This window comes from Nansenia antarctica (genome assembly GCF_963989245.1).
Source record: "Nansenia antarctica genome assembly, chromosome: 8".
Taxonomy (NCBI): Eukaryota; Metazoa; Chordata; class Actinopteri; order Argentiniformes; family Microstomatidae; genus Nansenia; species Nansenia antarctica.
In genome coordinates, this window is record NC_137678.1 from 10,249,247 (window position 1) to 10,268,952 (window position 19,706).

The 19,706-nt window shown below is 40.9% G+C and overlaps 1 protein-coding gene across 1 annotated transcript in view; it reads right to left on the bottom strand.

Annotated features, from left to right (window-relative positions):
- Positions 1–2,597, bottom strand: part of LOC308163834 (histone deacetylase 6-like) — a gene marked incomplete at both ends in the record, with an annotated part of 5,220 nt that extends 2,623 nt beyond the window's left edge. The window contains 4 exons of the mRNA XM_080538020.1: positions 1–57; positions 475–643; positions 1,804–1,932; positions 2,497–2,597. The exon at positions 1–57 is cut by the window's left edge and continues 143 nt beyond it. Coding sequence (XP_080394146.1) covers positions 1–57; positions 475–643; positions 1,804–1,932; positions 2,497–2,597 — 456 coding nt within the window. The remainder of the gene's footprint in view (positions 58–474; positions 644–1,803; positions 1,933–2,496) is intronic.
- Between the last annotated feature and the right edge of the window lie 17,109 nt (positions 2,598–19,706).

The following is a 19,706-nucleotide window of genomic DNA, read 5'->3' on the forward strand; positions in this document are numbered from 1 at the left end:
GGTGTCCTTTTCGGCGTGGTGGCCCGGCGGACGCACGATGGCCACGCCGTTCTTCACCTGGGGTGAGGGGGGGGGGGGGGGGGGGAGAGGGGGAGAGTGGTCACACAACCGTACTGGACTCTAACAGAAAACCAGAGCTAACGTGCCCACAATCAGTCCAGAGGCGAGCACTGCCATCTATGGTCCACACTGCCCCCTACTGGTGGGGGGTGGAATCACAAGGCTGCCTATTTCTGCTATTTCTGAATCACAAGGCTGCCTATTTCTTCATCTCCCTTTCTCTTTCTCATCTTAAGGGGAAAAAAATAAATACAAAAGGGAGTGGAATCGGACTTGAAACCGCCTTAGAAAAAAACACATCAACAAACCGACAAAATGACACTGAAGTATTTACGCTGACATGTGGATACAGGCGAACACAGAGAGAGCAGGTCCAGCTCAGGAAGGAGAGGAGTGTGTCCTAATCTACAGTACCTGTTCTGTGAGGATGGCCTGCGCTGTGTTGAAGCAGGCCCCGGCAGCCAGCCGGGCGCTCCGGTAGCTCTCGTTGCTGATATAGATGGAGTCGTACTTGTCCCCCAGCGTCTGCAGGGCTCTGGGCCTCATGCTCTCGGTCCTCTTGATGTTGGCGATGTGCTCCAGGCTACAGAGAGAACCACATCGACGTGATGTCAGAGACACGGTCGGTTCTAATGAAGCTTGTAGGGTAAAGAGGTATTTAGAGAGATGTACGTGGGCCCGTGTAATCCTGAATGCTTGAACACATTTGGAAGCCTGAATGTTTGATTAACATGATTAACATAATAATTAACATAACAACATTAACACAACAAGTAAAAGACACAGCTTGTAGAATCTGACTGTAAACTAACAACTGTTAAAGGCGGTAGTGGACCACCAGATCATGTTTTTGCCTTATCATGCCTTATCATGTTTTCAATCATCTTTTACTGATTTATGAGTCATTGTTATTCCTTGTTACTTTTTCTTTCTTTTTACAGTGTTGTTTTTAATCTGTTCCTTTGCACTGTATTGTACAGCACTTTGAGCTGCATTCTTATATATGAAAGATGCTATATAAATAAAGCTTATTGTTATTATATGACGTATTGTATACGTATTTCATAGGAATTAAAACATTGACACATTTGGTAACACTGTAGTATGGGGAACACAACACTCTACTGGCTACTTGGGCCATTGTGGGGTGTTACTAGCCATTTATTAGATCTTTATTCAGGGTTTTCTTATTTTCACGGTACAGTGTAGGTCAAGTAGGAGCTGGCCAGTCAGATATGGTGTCAACAACCCTCCAATCACTGGCTCACTTCCGGGGATTGAACCAGCGACCTTGGAATTACTGACGAGTCTCCCTAACCTCAAGACCAACCTTACCCCCCAAATACAATATACACATGTGTGGGGATGTCTTAAGGGGCTACGTAAAATGCCTGATATGTGTTCACTAAAGTGTTACCAAACATAATAATAACAATAACAATAATAATAAAAATCATCATCATCATCATCGTCATAATAATAATAATAATAAGAAGAAGAAGAAGAAGAAGAAGAAGAAGAAGAAGACTGGCCCAGACAAGAGGACATTCTCTCAGTAAGGGTTGGGTCAATTCAAAATCAACATCCCATTCAGGATTGAATTGACCTGAGATGACCGGGTCAATTCCGTGTCCAAATTCAACAGACAGGAATTCGACAGGAATTGACCCGATCGTGTTCCCTGAGTCAACTGCTACATGAGTGATGTCATGGTGATGTCATGGTGAAGTCGGTGTGCTGTACCCGTGACAGAGGGACAGCTCTTTCTCGGTGGCGAGACGGGCTCGTATCCGCTGGCAACGGGCCACCAAGCCCAGCTCCTTGTGGAAGTTGAAGATGCAGGAGATCCTCTGCGGCTGTTCTGGGTGATCGCTGGGGAGAGACAGGTTCCGGAACACTTTCAAAATGATCCTGTATTTGTCTGTTCGTTTGTGTTAAAGAGTATTATACAACAGTTAGTTCCGACCAAGTCATTTGATTGGACAAGAGGCATTCCATGAGTGCCGATATACAGTATAACAGCACTGGGACTTTTAACTATGTATCACTCCGCTGCACAGACGTTCTATAAATGACCGTTAATACAAAGTAGCTAGCCTGCGGATGTTTGTGTTCAGGTTACTAGGCAACAGTCCAGTTGAAGTTTGTTGCGGAACTATTTTTTGTTGGTGGAGCCAAAATAAATGATTAAATAAACAAACAAATCATAATCTGTTGTCGCTTATTACTGTTAACTAATAACTGGTGCTGTAGAACTGTTGTATAAAAGCAATATCAGACTCGAGGTTGTGCTGTTATACTGAATATCAGCACGGCTGTGATTGTCTTCAATACTCGGCCTGCGGCCTCGTACAACACAGCCGTGCTGATATTCAGTATAACAGCACTCCCTCTCGTGTGATATTGCTTAACTGTTCTATTGTGTGCTGCCCTTACCTGTCCCGCATGTTGTGGTGCCCCATCATCCTTTGGTCGTACGCCAGGCCTGTGGTGGGGGGGTCAGGGGGTCTATCATGGTGCTCACTCTCTCTGGGCATTCTGGACGGCTGCAAGGGAACACCAACTATTAAAGCAACAACTAAATCCATCATAATGTTACTGAACAACTCTCATCACATCAGCGCCATAGTATGAGTTGAATTCTTGTTTTGTTGTGGAATATCTTGTATTCTAAATACTTTCAAATACACATAATTAATTAATTAATAATAGCTACTACCAATGTAAATAATCAAAGAAACCGGAGCGTTTGCGAGCTGCAGCATTTAGCTCGTCTCCGTTTATGTATGTGAATTCATCTTTAGTGGTATTATTAACACTAGGACCGCGGCGGATCGCGACCTTATTCAATCGCGATGAGGTGTGATTCAGCACTATGATAGTTTAACATAGAGAAGAGTGTACTGACGCACAAAGATCGCTGGAGGGCGATGTCACACAAGGCCGTCTGCCAGGCTCCGACGCCTTTTCCCAGAATGCATTTCGCACCGGCAAGCAGAAGGCGTTTTGAATCCTCCATTTTTTTTCAAAAAAAAAATGCTGTGATTTTGCCTTTACAAGTGTTACCATGTCATTTTATGAAGTTTTAATATGTTTTCAGGTGAGAAAGTACCAATATATATTCCCAAAATGTGTCCAGCTTATCAAAATAACCCGTATATCTCCTCTGACGATTTTCGTCGTCGAATTCGCTAGCATGCGTTCGTAAATTCGCCCTGGAAATCTGGTTAGCACCCATGGAATGCCTCTTGTCCAATCAAATTACCTGGTCCCTTTATGACGTTGAACCCGGTGTGCGCTCCGGCGCTCTCATAGCGAATTTACGAACGCACCCTGCGGTTTCACTTTCAAGATCTAATTTTTTTGCATTGGAAAACACTTACAGAGTGAACTGTCATAATGAAAACATGACAAAGCCATTTGACTATCTTGTTCATAAACAATGGTGTCAGGACTTTTCATTTTGATGACACTGACAACTGTTGTGCAAATGTTAATAGTGATGTGAGAAATGCACCAAAGCGACTGAGAAAACTGTATTATACACAACAGTGTTGTGTTGTGTATATGTGAGTGAGACTGTGGTCTACAGTGATATACAGAAAAAACATTATATACAATATTATACATATATTTTTGTTGTCAGGACTTGTTTAGTTATTGTCATTTCGCAGAGTCACCTCAATAAAGCAAATGAACAAATGGAACATTTGCGAACAGTTCTGTAACAAAACGCTGTTACTTTTCCTCACACATGTGTAAGTGGAAATCCTTGGCCTTTCCTGTGGTCCTCGCAAATAAACCAGAATAACTCGTTTCTAAAGTCAGTTCCATTCACTTGATATAATGGTTGAAGCATGGGGGATGGTAATCTAAATTCAAAGGATCTAAAACAATTGTGGCTTGTTTTTCCAATGAAGCCAACAAGGTCTTTGAATTTAGCCCTGCCATGACTAATCTCAAGTATATTGCAGGCAATAGACCTCCATTTATCCCTATACTTGTAGGGCAACTTAGAAACAATAAGCCTGAGGTTTGATGGGCTATCAAGCTCTTCCAGATAGTGCAAGTCTTGCATGGCATTGTTGCATCCTCTCAAATACAGTGCATAGGCCTGTAGTGACTTTCCATCTTCAGCCTTTATGCTTGGCCAGTTCAAGGCTTTATTTATATATATAATAACGTATGCATGTATGTAACGAGACTGCGGGAGTTTTCATTACTAACGAATGAAAGTTGATTATCATTATTAAAAAATAACTGTAATATATATTGCAATGTTGTCCCTTTCACACATAGTTCCAAGTAATTTCCTTGGAATCCCAAGCTGTGTTGACCAGGTATCGAGACACAACAGCAGGGGAGGGGTGGGGGAAGGGAGGGGAGGGAGGGGTTACATCACCCTCTGTAGAACATCTTCTATCTAATCGGCGCACTGTGCTAAAATGCAATGCAAACAAAACAACACAGGACAGACAGCAGTGCAGTGATGCGTTTTATATTATATTCTTTGAACAACAGAACGGGACAGGCGCCAGAAACTGCCATAATATACCATACATATATCTGCCATATATCGTACCTCCGTTTTATATTGAGAAATATGATGATAAATACATATAGGGCGGAGGTATGCTATGTGGTGTGTGGCTAGATATTTTCATGTAGCACTGTGACTGCGGGGGAACCCGATGTCTTTGTTCATTGATCGGAAACGATCGAGAGCCAGCCATCAACCCTCCCCCCATCAAGCGCATGTCTTATTGAGTCAACACGAGTTGACTCGCTGGAACGAGACAGACTGATACACACCACACCTCTGCCATATCATACATCGGTCCCACATGTATTTATTTACCATCATATTTTTCAATATAAAACGGTATGATATGGCAGATATATATGGTAGCCTACATTGCAGTCGTCCCGCAGTTCTAGTAGATCGCCGACATCATGTTATTTGATGTACATTTCACGGCAAGATAATTCCGATTTGTGGCAAACACCCAACAATTGTTCGTTCACTAAACATTATAACATGAACACAGTTATAGCACCAGTTCCTAGCACCTAGTTTCCTAGCACCAGGGGAGCCCCCCCTCCCAAATTTCGTTGTTTGGTACCTGTACTATATCAATGACAAATAAAGACCATTCATTCATTCATTCATTCAAACAATGACAGTTACAGTCTCGCTCAAACTGTAGCGAGATTAGGAGACTACTAATTGAGAAAAAGAAAAGAAAATACATGAAAGAAAGGAGAGAAAGAGTACAGAATGATAAATCCGCTAATGTGTGTAATGAAAAGTGTGACAATGTTGAAAGACATGATGTCATAATCAAAATATAAAACCTGGTTGGATAAAATAAGATTCTGTTGTGATTGTGTTGACATTGTTGTGATGTCAAAAGAGATCTTGGTTATGTAATGTGTAAAGTGGAGAGGAGATTGATCGGAACTGCGGGAGTTTTCATTACTAACGAATGATGGTTGATTATTATTATACAAAAATAATAGTAATAAATATTGCAATATTGTGTTATCATAGTTATGAGCTTCACAGTGATAACGTCTGTTTATTTGTCGTGAACTTCATGCCGGCCGTGCCCGTAACATCAGCAGACAATCGACTGCTGTAAGCTTGTAAGCGTTGAAACCTGCTTGGCAGCTTTGAAACCCGCTTGGCAGCTTTGAAACCCGCTTGGCTCGCTCATGAATTGGCAGCTATTGTTTGCTAATGGGAAACGATCAATAAGATTACCCTCCCCCGTGTATCAACCATCAAGTGATTGTAACTCACTTTAGAAACTAGTTCTTAGCCTACACGTTTCTTTGTCAAATACATGCTCTGCATGTTTCTCTAAAATGCATAAAGTTCCTATAAGCAGAGAAGTGGGGAAATTATTAGAGCAATCTGATGAAGCTTGAGTCAGCTGAGAACGAACTATGGAACAGATTAAATGCTATATATGGAGAGGAGATTGATTGAGACTGCGGGAGCTTTACTAATGAATGAAAGTTGATTATCATTATTAAAAAAGAATAGTAATAAATATTGCAATATTGTGTTATCATAGTTATGAGCTTCACACAGTCTGTTTATTTGTCGTGAACTTCACGCCGGCCCTAACATCAGCAGACACATGAACACAGTGAGGATTCAAACCAACAAAAATAATTAATACACATCATTTCATTTATAATGTGCAGTAAACAAACAAAATAATGTATACTCTCTGCAATTGGCTACTATACAATGGTGCCAAAATCAACTATCCAAATATGAATCTGCGTATATCTATGTACAACCTTGATTGAACCAAGATTCATAGACAGATTGTCCCTTTTGCATATCATCATAATAGGCATTCGTGTCATCATGTTCTTTACACATTACATAACCAAGATTTATTTTGCAATCACAACAATGTCAACACAATCACAACAGAATCTTATTTAATCCAATCAGGTTGTATATATAATCTATATATATAATCTATATATTGGTTTCAATATACCTCCATAGCAGTCTACAGTCTAATTTAGCTATATATATAATTACATTATGAGAACATCAGTATTTTTACGCCTTTGGTTGTATTGTCTGAACGAACATTGATTGGGAGACATACTGTACAGTTTATCATTTTCATAACTGTCTGCACATATACATATCTTATTTTGATTGTTATTGTAGCCTATATATAAACACAAATATCAGTCTTATGCACTGTGTCTCATTCAGCACTGAAGCCTGAATTTGAGCACAGTGTGTGCCCCCTTGCTACCTCTGCTGATATAAAAGAGAATTGCAGGCTTGGAGAAATAGATGGCAGCCACAAGTACACAGACACACACAGAAATACTGCTAAAACGCTTTATACTAACTCGATTTTGAAAATGTAAAAATGCTGGGTGGTAGAACGCACATATCTAGGAAAAGTCATGAAAGGAGGGTCCTGAAATGTGATCGAGTGCAAAGGTAGAATTTTTTTTGTACTCACTGGTGCTGTTTAACACCTCACGGCTGTTCTAGTGTTAATGGACAGTTATTTTAACGCAGGGATCTGGGAGTTATTTTAACGCAATCTCGACCGGCATTTTTTGAAAATTGAAAAACGTTTTCATGCAAACGTTGCAGCTCAAAGTGCTCTAATCATTATATATTCATACTTTAATTATTTTTGGCATTTAAAGGCAATGAATAATAAATACTTATGGAGGAAACGGTACATAGATGATAGAATTAGCAAAACTCCAAATATGAACTACATCAAATCATCATCTGCCCAAAACAATTTCTGGATATTAAATAAATAAATCAGCAGCAAGATGCTCTCATAAAAGCCTCTCATACAGTAAATGTCCTAAACACGCATTTCCACACGTCAGTCACAGTAACTTATATTGATAGTAAATAGTTAGGGTTAATAGTTTGGGTTACATTTAGCTATTTAATTGTGTCTAAACTTGTCCGGTATAGATCTGTTAGTCAATTTGAGATGACAAGAGAAATGAAAAGAGAAATGGAGGAAGATTAATAATTATTTGAGTAGCCTACTAACCACAGTAGGTACACAACACACCTGTTGACCCGAAATCCGTTGGAGGAATGAACCTTATAATTCTAACGTCACGAATGGCCGCTACGATCCAACGGGACAGACGTCGGTCGTATGGACACAGGCCTCCTCTTGGCAGGTTACACAAAGCAGACGAACAGACGCTGATTACAATCCCTGAATGACCGCGTCCTGGCCAAGTACACACCCACAGCACACCAGACAGAGGGTGTTCAGACGCAGGAGCTCGGTGCTCAATGCTCAATGTACAGGGTGAAAAAAAAGAAGTAATATATTGAATAATATGTAATAGAAGTTACAGTATATTGTAATGTAACATGATAAGATTTAGTTGAATGTAACTAGTAGGCCTAATACGTTTTTTGAACGACATTGACATCAACATCGACATCGACATCATATTGAACAACAACAACAGCCACGCGCATGATGCTCACGAGACGTTGCTAAGGGACGTGTATGTATTCCAGGCACGTGCCGTGAGCTAACGTTGCTAAGGGACGTGAGAAAGCGGGAGAAAGCGTTCCATCCCCTGGTTCTCTCCGGGCTCTTTTTCCTGAGCCTCAGGCATCCTCGGAGCCGGCGGCTAGCAGCGGGCTAGCTTTGGCTAACGGGACGCTAACACCTGCCACATTGGAGTGTGTGGCTAACGGGCTGTCACCAGTCCCCTCACCTCCTTTTGTCCCTGCTGTCCGCAACGTTAATGGTCGTTTACCCAACGACGTGCTGGACACAGATGCGGCGAACCATGACGTCACCGACGCAATGTCCGAAACCCCAGCCACAGAGTCTGTCTCCACTGCCACCAATGCCACCGTGACCAGTATTGCTGAGGGCAATCCACTATGGTCCAAACTCTCTGTTGATAAGGGAGGATGCAATGACAGGTCTCCAGAGATAATTATTACGGCTTCAGCTAGCCAACTGACTCGACAGGCAGCATAGGTGATGATGGTGGATAGATGGACTGTCACCGAATCATCGATATGATTCAAATACTTATGGAATCAATGACTTATATCAATGACTTATTGTTCAATGACTTAAGGAATATAATATATATGATATCATACAAGCCTGGTAACAAAAGGCCGCGTTCGTAAATGAGCTCTGAGAGCGCCGTAGCGTCGCCGTGTCTGCTGAGCTAGCTAGTAGCTCGTATGGTACATCGATATTATTCAAATACTTATGGAATCAATTACTTATATCAAACAAATAGCTAATTCAGTGACAGATAAGGTGTTTGTTGACATATCCTTAGTTTGTATAGGTATGTAGTGTGTGAGTATATATAGATATAAAATACCGTATTATTCCAGTCAGAAGAACACAGCAGAAGTTCGTCCAACGTCTGTTTAACAGAAGCCGCGAGCTGCAAGTTCAACCAACAGGGTTGCCAGATGGTATCAACAATTCCAGCCTAACTACAGTCTAAGAATAGCTCAATCCACCAAAAACCAGCCCAAAACCTAGATTGTCAGAAAACCGCTATTTACTATTGGGTAGGTGCCCATTGGGTAGGAGGCCTGTATGTCTGTTGCCAATGATATTTGTCAAATAAAATGTGATCAAAAGTAACCCATTCGTCGGGAATACGCCCCATCTGGCAACCCTGGGTAAAAATAATTGACTGGCACAGTTGCAGTCCAGTACCCAGGACGGGTAGAACATTGTCCATTAGAAACAGAAGGGATATGAAGTTGGAATACAATTCTAATCAGCATAAAATGTGTTATTTTAATATAGGAATAATACGCTTTTAAAAATGGATCATGTTAGAAGTATTATGCTTTGTGTGTGCACAATGGGGGAGGGGGGTATATATATCACAGGCACGTGCCGTGAGCTTTTAGATTGGGTAAGCATAAAATATAGAAATACACGTAATTACACATACACGCTATCAGTGAACGCAGTTTCAAGGAAATGCAATTTTGATGCCCTAGAACCCGCTAATAAACGGTAGTGTCACTTTGTGATCAGATTACCAAAAACAACTTTGTCACACAGGCACTTGACCAGGGCTGGACTGGGACAAAAATTAGGCCCTGGCATTTTTGGCCCAGACAGGCCCACCCCAATCGGTCGGACCACACCCACCAGCACAAAAATACTTGCCTTATATACTCGTCTTATATACTGTGCTGTACAGTCATATGACAAACTGTAGTATTCCCCCAAACCACTACAAAGACGACTACATACAGTAAGCAATGGTACCAGTGCAAGTAGACCAGTGTACTCAGTGATCAGATTCCAGAGCGAATTTACGAACGCAGCCTTGTTGTTCTAGATTTTTTTTTTCATTATCAACCTATCATTGCGCTTTAGAGTAAAACAAAGCACGCAACTGTCGCGTCTATCTTTTCATGGCAACTCTACATTGTGATTTACAAGGGATATTAACTAATATTAAGTAATATTATTACTTGGTTACATTTTGCAATTGATCCGCGGTACACATACGTGCCGAACCGTGGGGGGCGATCCGTTACACCCCTAACAGCTACCTATATTTTCCTTACCGGGTCAACGGTTACAGGCTGACTCGGCCCCGCTTCTTCTGTATCCTCTCTATCCTCTGTATCTGTACCCTGCTCCCGCTCCTCCCTGCTAGCCTCCTCTTCAACCCTAACCCTAACCCTAATCCTCTGTATCTGTACCCTGCTCCCGTTCCTCCCTGCTAGCCTCCTCTTCAACCTGTTGCTGTTGCTGCTGTGGTAAACTTGAGGGTGCAGCAAACATGTCCCTAATGTTTACACATTTGGCAGCATCTGCCTCGAGTTTCTTTTTGTTTTTCTCCCTAAGTTTTTCCCAGCCTCCCTTCCGTTTTAGTGTGCTTTTGCGCTCCATCTCTCTCAGTATCTATCTAGTAACTATCCAGGCTAACTAAATGTATTTTGCCGGCCGGCTCGGCCCAAAACTACCGCGAAACTGAGACGGTTGTCTGGTGCTGCGTGCGTGCGTGACCCCTGACCCCCCCCCCTTCTCTCTGTTGACTGGGCCAGCCCAGTGTCTGTATAGAAAATTGACCAATGGGCCGCTGTCCCTGATTTATGGGCCGTTCAATGGTAGCTTTCGATTTATGGGCCGTTCGATGGTATCTTTCGGCTGGGCCGGCTGGTAAAAAAAAAAGCCGGTCGGCTCGGCCCAAAACTACCGCGGCCCACCGGGCAAATGCCCGGTATGCCAGATGGCCAGTCCAGCCCTGTGCCAGAATAAGCACGCTCCGCACGCCCAGCCCATCATTTTTGATGCCGCTAATGTGTGTAATGAAAAGTGTGACAATGTTGAAAGACATGATGTCATAATCAAAATATAAAACCTGGTTGGATAAAATAAGATTCTGTTGTGATTGTGTTGACATTGTTGTGATGTCAAAAGAAATCTTGGTTATGTAATGTGTAAAGTGGAGAGGAGATTGATCGGGACTGCAGGAGTTTTCATTACTAACGAATGATAGTTGATTATTATTATACAAAAATAATAGTAATAAATATTGCAATATTGTGTTATCATAATTATGAGCTTCACAGAGATGCACAAACCTGTCGTGTTTATTTGTCGTGAACTTCACGCCGGCCGTAACATCAGCCCGACGACTGCTGTAAGCTTGTAAGCATTGTAAGCGTGTAATACACGCTCTTGCGTGTTTCCATTCATGATGATGTGTTTCTGTAAATTCATTATATCCTATTGCAATATTTGAAAATGTACAGCGCTGTAGGCTAAATAGTGTCATTCAATGCACAACACACGTCGTTTCACACGATTTTGATTGACTTTCTGCGGCAGCGAAATACATGATCAATATCTTATTATCAATTATCAATATACTGGTGGCCTAACATGGTCCAGTGGTCTAGCACCGTGGTCGTGCACACATATGTCGGCCCTTCTTCTCCTTACTTTCCTGTCTGTCTTCACTATATCAGTCCAATAACATGAAAACTATGAGTGGGACTGCCCCACTCAGAAAAAAACATTATACAATAACATTATATACAATATTATAAATATCCGTTCGTTATATAATATTCGTTGATGAGTACAGGCATAATCAAACGTAGGTTACTCCAATTACTTTGCTGCAGTAGCTATGCATGCACCACACAACTTGATAGGTACATACTGTGCAGTGTATCATTCATAACTGTACATAGGCTACACATATCAATATCTTATCACTATTGCATGGAACTTGGGTAAACCCGCTGTGAAAAAAAAACCTCAGCTCCAACAAATCTGAAGGGATTGGGAGACATACTGTACAGGTTATCATTTTCATAAGTGTCTGTACATATACATATCTTATGTATCACTATTGCTATATATAGCCTATATATAAACACATTATGTTACAAATATCAGTCTTATCCACTGTATCTAATTCAGCACTGAAGCCTGAAGGTTGAGCACAGTGTGTGCCCCCTTGCTACCTCTGCTGATATAAAAGAGAATTGCAGCCTTGGAGAAAAAGATGGCAGCCGAATCCCAAGGCAAATACACAGGCACACACAGAAATACTGCAAAATCGCTTTATACTAACTCGATTTTGAAAATGTAAAGATGCTGGGTGGTAGAACGCACATGTAGATGTACTGCTGCAGCGTTCTGCAACTGTCATGACCTCAATGGGAACAGGTTCTGCAAACACACACCAACAAAGACCCACCAACTCAATCTACCAGCTCTTTTAGTCGGGCCATGTCTCTAGGGTATGCTGAAGCACTCAAGGTTATCAATACAAACTGAGCGACTGGCACCATTTCCTACATAATCATAGGTACAGTGACATTTGATAGACTGCATTGAAAAGACTGTCTTGTGTTGAATAAACATGAATTAAACGAAGGCAACGACTCCTGTCTGTCTCACTGGTACTACTCATAGTAGTGAGTATTGGTAGAGTACTGGTACCCCACATTTTCAGACATGTTTTTTTACATTTACATGTTTGGCATTTAGCAGACGCCTTATTCCAAAGCGACTTACAATCAATACATTTGACTGAGCAAGTGAATCATCAATCCACCAGTCGTAGCAGGAAGAGTACTGTTGTCCTGACAGCACATTTTGCTTGTACTAATTGAACAAACGATACAGAGAATATCGATTATCTGATCATAAAGACAAGTGTTTTTTTCTTTTCTAACATGTTTTGTTTCCCCGTTGACAGTTGACCTCAATACTTCAATGAAATATTATATTATGGACATTTCTTGATCATAATAATAACAGGGGTTAGGCCATATAAAGGATTATAAACAGTGGATTGACTGTTGTAAGGTTAGATGGTTGTAAGGTTAGGTGGTTGTAAGGTTAGGTGGTTGTAGGTGGTTGTAAGGTTAGGTGGTTGTAAGGTTAGATGGTTGTAAGGTGGGAGCTAACTTTTATCACTTCCGTAAAGTCATGGAAAAATCCCCCACCAACACACACACACAGGCAGTCATACTTTCTGTTGGAATAAACAACATGGATCATGACCTCTATAGGACCTCCCTGAAACAAATAACACCAATGTACAAGGAGGCCCAGAACACATTCCCCAACGCCACCATTTACATGTCCATCATTAGTTTCTCCCCATATCTCACTGCACTCCAACAACAAAATCTCACAACAATTAACTAATACATTGCCACACACACCACCCCTCTGTTAGAAATTCACAGAGATGATTTCAACACCCACCCAGACAATATACACTGGACAACAAGCACAGCACACAGAATATTCACACACTGGTGTGAACAGTTAAATTTATAAATACACACAGCCACAATCTGGAACCCCTTCCCCCCACTCTAACAGACACCCTCACTTCATCTAACATAATAAACCTCTCAAAAACCTTCAAACCCACCCCAGCACAAACAACACTCTTAGAGAGAGGGTTGACTTTTATCCCACAGCCCACCACTTTTGATGTAGAGCACTTCAGACGGGACATGCACCAGTATCACCGCCGTTTAAACCTTTTAGAAGGTCGACATTGACTCCCTGTATACAAACATAGAGACCCCATTGGGGCTCAGAGCGGTGCGGGAGCTATTTAACGACCATCCAGACCCTTCTAGACCAGATGAGGCTCTTCTCCATCTCTTGGAGTTAGGGTTGACTAGAAACGACTTTGTCTTTGATTCCAGATGTTTCCTTCAGGTACATGGGACAGCTATGGGGAAGAAGTTCGCCCCTGCGTATGCCAATATTTATATGGCTGATTGGGAGCGTACTGTCTTCCCCAAATGCCCGAAACTCCCAGCACTGTATGTCCGTTATTTGGACGATATTTTTGGCATCTGGAGCCACACAAGGGAGGACTTCCAGGCTTTTATCAATGTGCTAAACACGCATCATCAGGCAATCACTGTAAAATTCAATATTCAACCTGAGAAAATCGAGTTTTTGGATACAGAGGTGTTTATTAAGAGAGGAGAGGGGAGTTATAGTCTGGGCACAAGAGTATATTTTAAACCCACAGATACTCATGCGCTGTTGCACAAGTCTAGCTATCACCCCAAACATACTTTTAGGGGAATAGTGAAATCACAGCTTATCAGATTCAAGCGAATTTGCACAGCAGAGGAGGACGCGGAGTCAGCCACGAGGACCCTCTTCAAGGTCCTCAGATCGAGGGGTTATGGGAGAACTTTCCTCCGGACCATCAAAGCTGAGGTCCAGCAAAATTTCAGCAGGGGGGATAGACCTGCAAAAGAAGGGGACAATTGCAGGATAATTCCTTTTGTTTCCATGTTCTCCCCATCCTCGATGGAACTTAATAAAATGATTAAAAGTAATTTTAAAAGGACTCAAGATATCGTCGAACCGTTGGTGGGTTTTAAAATTATTGCAGCCTTTAGGAGGAATAAAAATATAAAAGATTTGCTAGTACATGCAGCATTAAAAAGCGATAAACAAAATAAACTAAAAAGACATTTAAAAACACCAAAATACATTACGAACATATATACAGACAAAGGGGCTCCAATCTGGAATGTTCTGGGTTTGGAGTCCTCAAACCTGGTATATGGAATAAAATGTGGGGTCTGTTCTAAATGGTACATTGGTGAAACTAAGAACAAACTTTGTGAACGTTTAAAACAGCACCTTTACAGGATAAATCGGATTGAGGAATCCACCCTACTGTACGAACATTTTAGAGATCATGGTAGGGAGAATCTCCTGATTGTAGGCCTGGAATCTGGAACCTGTTGGTCAAAAAGACAGAGAATGATGAGGGAAAGACACTGGATTAAAGAGCTAAACACAATTTCACCCAGTGGTTTAAATGAAATATAAAAACTTACCTCTCATTTAATATGTACAGTCCAGTCCTGAAAAAAATCTGTAAAGGAAAAAAACACTTACCTGTGATCTGATAGAACCTGAAAAAAGTTTAAAAATAAAATAAAAAATACAGTTAAATTGGGTGCTTACCTGGATACGTACTGAAGTTCTGAAGCCGGAGATCCTTGAGTCTTGAATTATGGATGGTCGACGACATAATCTGAACAAAGATCTGAAAGTAGAGAAAAAAACTAAAAGATTAGTGTGCCCGTGCATTCTGCGAGCCTTCGGGCAAGCAGGGCCTCTTATTCCCCTAACCTAACCTTAAGCTTCCAGGTCTGGGCCCTAACCCTAACCTTAGCCCTGACCCTGACACTAACCTTAAGCCTAACCCCAACCCTAGCCCCAACCCCGGCCCTATCCCTGAGCCGGACCCCAATCCTAACCTTAACCCTAGCCCCAACACTACTTTCAACCCTCTTTCTATCCCCAATACTAACCCTGCTTCTAGTCCCAACCCTCATTCACCACACTCCAAAGACATCATCCCTATAATCAGCACTTTTTCCCACAGCACCAGGAACCTGCACTTCACCTTAAAACGCAATTTCACTGATACCAACAGCCCTATCCCCCTCTTCAACCGTACAGGATTATTTCAGCATTCAGACGGAATAAAAATCTCAAAGATCTTCTCATAAATTCACAATTCACCAGAACTCCCCTAGAAGCAGCCCCTCTCCACACCACCCACTTTAGGTCCAGGAAGTTCATATCAAATCCTCACAGTCACACTTCTATAGCCATTTCAGACACCTTCACCATCCAGTCTTCCAACATCATTTACATCATCACCTGCACACTCTGTCATCACCATTACATAGGGGAAACAGGGCACACATTATAAACACGGTTAAAACAACACATATACAATATAAAACGGGCACACTTAGATACAACACTAGTCACACATTTTCAAGAGCACTCCATCACACACCTCACCATTTCAGGACTACAGGCCAATCACGGGTGGACTGTGGCGCAACGGAGGGGCAGGGAGAGATATTTTATCAAGGCCCTACAGACAGTGACGCCGGGAGGATTGAATGAACGATTTTAAATGGTTTTAGAATGTTAATTTATCCTACAGGCCACAGGGTAATATGAGGACAGGATTATACTAATGCTATAATTGGATGGGGATGTTTTAATGGTGATTTACCTTTTAATAAACAAATAAAGACATATATTTATTTATTTATGTATTCATCTTTTGTGTGGTTATGTATATACATGTGTGGGGGGGGATATTTATCATGTACATTGTCATGTATATGGTTGGGGGCTCCATGATTGCACTTTACTTTAGCACTTTTTCATTTCCTTTTCCAAATATGGAGGAGTGATAGCCTCTCCATTATATAGATGTGATTTTCTCTTTTTAAAGCACTTATTACTTAACTTATTATCCCTATGTAGAGCACTTACACAAATGTTTTTAATTATTTATTTCATTAATATTTATGGTGGCAATAGCCTAGAGACCTAACACCCCTTCCAGCAACCTCTGCCCTGGCATTTTGATGCCCTTGACCTAGTTCATTCAACCTCCTGGTGATCGCTGTCGCTTGCATTATTTTATTCCTTTTATTGTATGGTTTTAACAGGGGGAGAGCAGAACAGTGTGCCTGAGCACAAAGGACAAATGTGTCTTTTTTAAACCCTACAAACACAAAACCTAACCTTAACCCTAACCCTAACCGTAACCTTAACCCTAACCTTAACCCTAACCCTAAATGTGGCCTAACTAATTAATGCAAGTGCAATTCAAAATGGAATAATCCCGAGAGAAGCCCCGACAGGCGCACATAGCAGGCGCACCCCTGCGAGCTACCCAATGTCACGTCGGAATTCGACGTTTGGAGTCTGCCGTGTGAGACCAGGTTGTCATATCAGTCTGCCAAAATCTATTTACAATGGAATAGTACACTTAATCTAAATAACGTACTCCCTATACTTCATATCAGTCCATGTGTGTGATGCTTGTCTTTACCTTACGGTTACGGTTGGTTTGGGTGGTCGCGGTGACTCGGTCTGCACGCTGGAGCAGTCCAGGGAACCAGCCGACGGACAGATGGATCCAGGACACAGCGCTTACTCCAGCAACAACAAACACAGCCTTGCAACACACAGCCAGAAGGTTTATGAATCTGAAATTCAATAAAAGACATGACATGTTCATATCTCATTCTCAACATGCCCTCACTCGTTCCCTAACGTGACAACACGACGCTAAAACAACGTCATCAACAGTTGACATTTGAATTGTTCACGACGCTTGATATCTCCTATCTGCAGCAGAGCTGTTTAGCAAGCCATTTATTTGCTATGATGCTAGTACCAGTAACTAGTATTAATAAACCATGACAAGCTGCTGTCTGCTGGCTAGCTGGTTAATGTTGTATTATTCACAGCTATACAAACCGTTAACTCTCGATTCTTTTAACACACAGCTCGAGACAGCTAGCTACATTGGGTAGAAAGCTGTACAGAAAACGCTCTGAAGCAGATGGATGTAATAGTATACCTCAAAATCGTACTTACCAAGGGAATCTGTAACTAATATGTAATCTTAAATTCAACTTTTACTCTGAGTTTTTTCTGGGTTTTGGTCAGTATTTTTCAATTTACTTCAGACTTCAGGGAAAGCAAAAAAAAGACGTTACTCATCCATTGCCATGGAAACCCAAAGGCGGATCCAGTCTCTGACTGACCAATCCCAAGTCCGCAACTCTGCTATTCACCAACCCACACATATAAATAAATATAAATCCACAAAAAGTTTCTTTACACAATTAATATCTTATTTTATTATTAAGATAATATTAATATATATATATTATATATATATATTATTTATATATTCATACACAAATCTATGCAAGGTTAGAAACCCAGGGTTACACTTCGGGAAAGCACTGCCTGTTTACATGGGATGCAACCTCAGCGCATATGTTGAAGTCAATATTTTTGATATTGTCTTTAAATGACTGTTTTCTTTTCAAAATGTATATTTTAATGTTAGTTGATGAATCTATATATTGTATATATGTATTTACTTTAAATCTTATAGTAATTATTATATTATTTAGGCTACTTATTTAGTTAAAGCACTTTGAGCTGCAACGTTTGCAGGAAAAGTGCTATACAAATAATGGTTATTATGATTATTATGATGATGATGATGATGATGATGATGATTATTATTATTATTATTATTATTATTGGTGCAACTAGTAATAATGGATAGTTCAGTAATGAAGTGGATGTGTGCGTTTAAGGTTTTAGTAGTCCATATACATAGGGTCTGCTTGGGGATGATAGACATTTGTCTACAGTGGGCTTGTTCATGTATGAATCATCATATTCAATGTATGGACATTGCATGGTGTATCATTGGACTTATCAGGAATGTTACCTGTGAAGACGTTCATTACTGTGAAGTCAATGCAGACGGTGCTCAACGTGTTCATGTCCAGCCTTGCGCTACGTGCAATGAATATGAATGTAAAAAGTAAATATATTTGCATGAATATCGATATGATATGTACAGTAAATATATATGTACAGTGTGATGTGTACAGGACAAGGGTGAATATATGTACAGTTAACAAGGGAGATGGATATCAATACAGTACAGTTAGGATATATGTTCAAATATAATATGTGAGAGGTAATATTTCGATTTATTTTACACAATACAACATATTATTCACTTTATTCCATTCCCCGGAATTTAAATTGAGTGGAAAAGCCTCCGTTTTACACACACTCTAAGCTTCTTTTTTTTTAAAGCGCATTATGAAAAAGAGTGCAAGTTTATTATAGGTGAATGTTTCTTCAGAGAGAAATGTCCACCCGAGGAATGGAAATGAAAGTGGAATGGAAATGGAAATGAATAAAAAGACATGAATGGAAATGTTAGTGTTTAACCATAACTGCAAAACATGAAGGTTTTTAGCTTAAATATGTTTAGGGTTTGTTCCAGGAACATGCGGCAGAGTAACTAAACGCTCCTGACTTGACATCACAAACCCTCCCTCTCTATCTCTCTCAAACACTTTTGGTCCAGAACCACTGGCACGGACAGCGACATTAGGCCTATCTCAGCGATTGATTAAGCAGCTCTCTCTCCAAACACAACGGCACAGGCCGACATTCAAAGGTAAAAGCAGAGGAAGTCTTAAATAAGAAGCCATAACCAGCAGCACAGCAGTACCCAAACCATATATCTACAAGCACAGATCGCCACCAGCCTCGCGAATCATATAAATCATATAAACCAGCAAAGAAGCCATGACGTAAATTTAAAAATGATATCTTACCTTTACTTGAAAACGAGGTCCATTCGCCTCTCCTTGGGAAGGAACACCTCTGTCACTTTAGTGTAAAAGTCACTCACCTGTTGCAGTTTGAAAAGTCTCTCTTTTTCAATTGAGATCAGGGCCAGTGATGAAAGGCGTCCTTGTCAAGTAGTGTGAACTTGATGAACTTGTGAACTTGTGAACATGAAAATGATAGCCAATCAGTAGCTCTTATCGGAATGAAAGAACTACTCTGATTGGCTGAAAGCATGCTTACCCTGGTCACATTAAACAGCAGCGCTGAGGCATCGGAAAAAAATAAAAAAGACATTTTCACGCATTCGAATGTACGCGAGTGAAAGCAGAGAGAGGAGTGGTTGCAGAGTAGGAAGTGCTTTACTCCTAC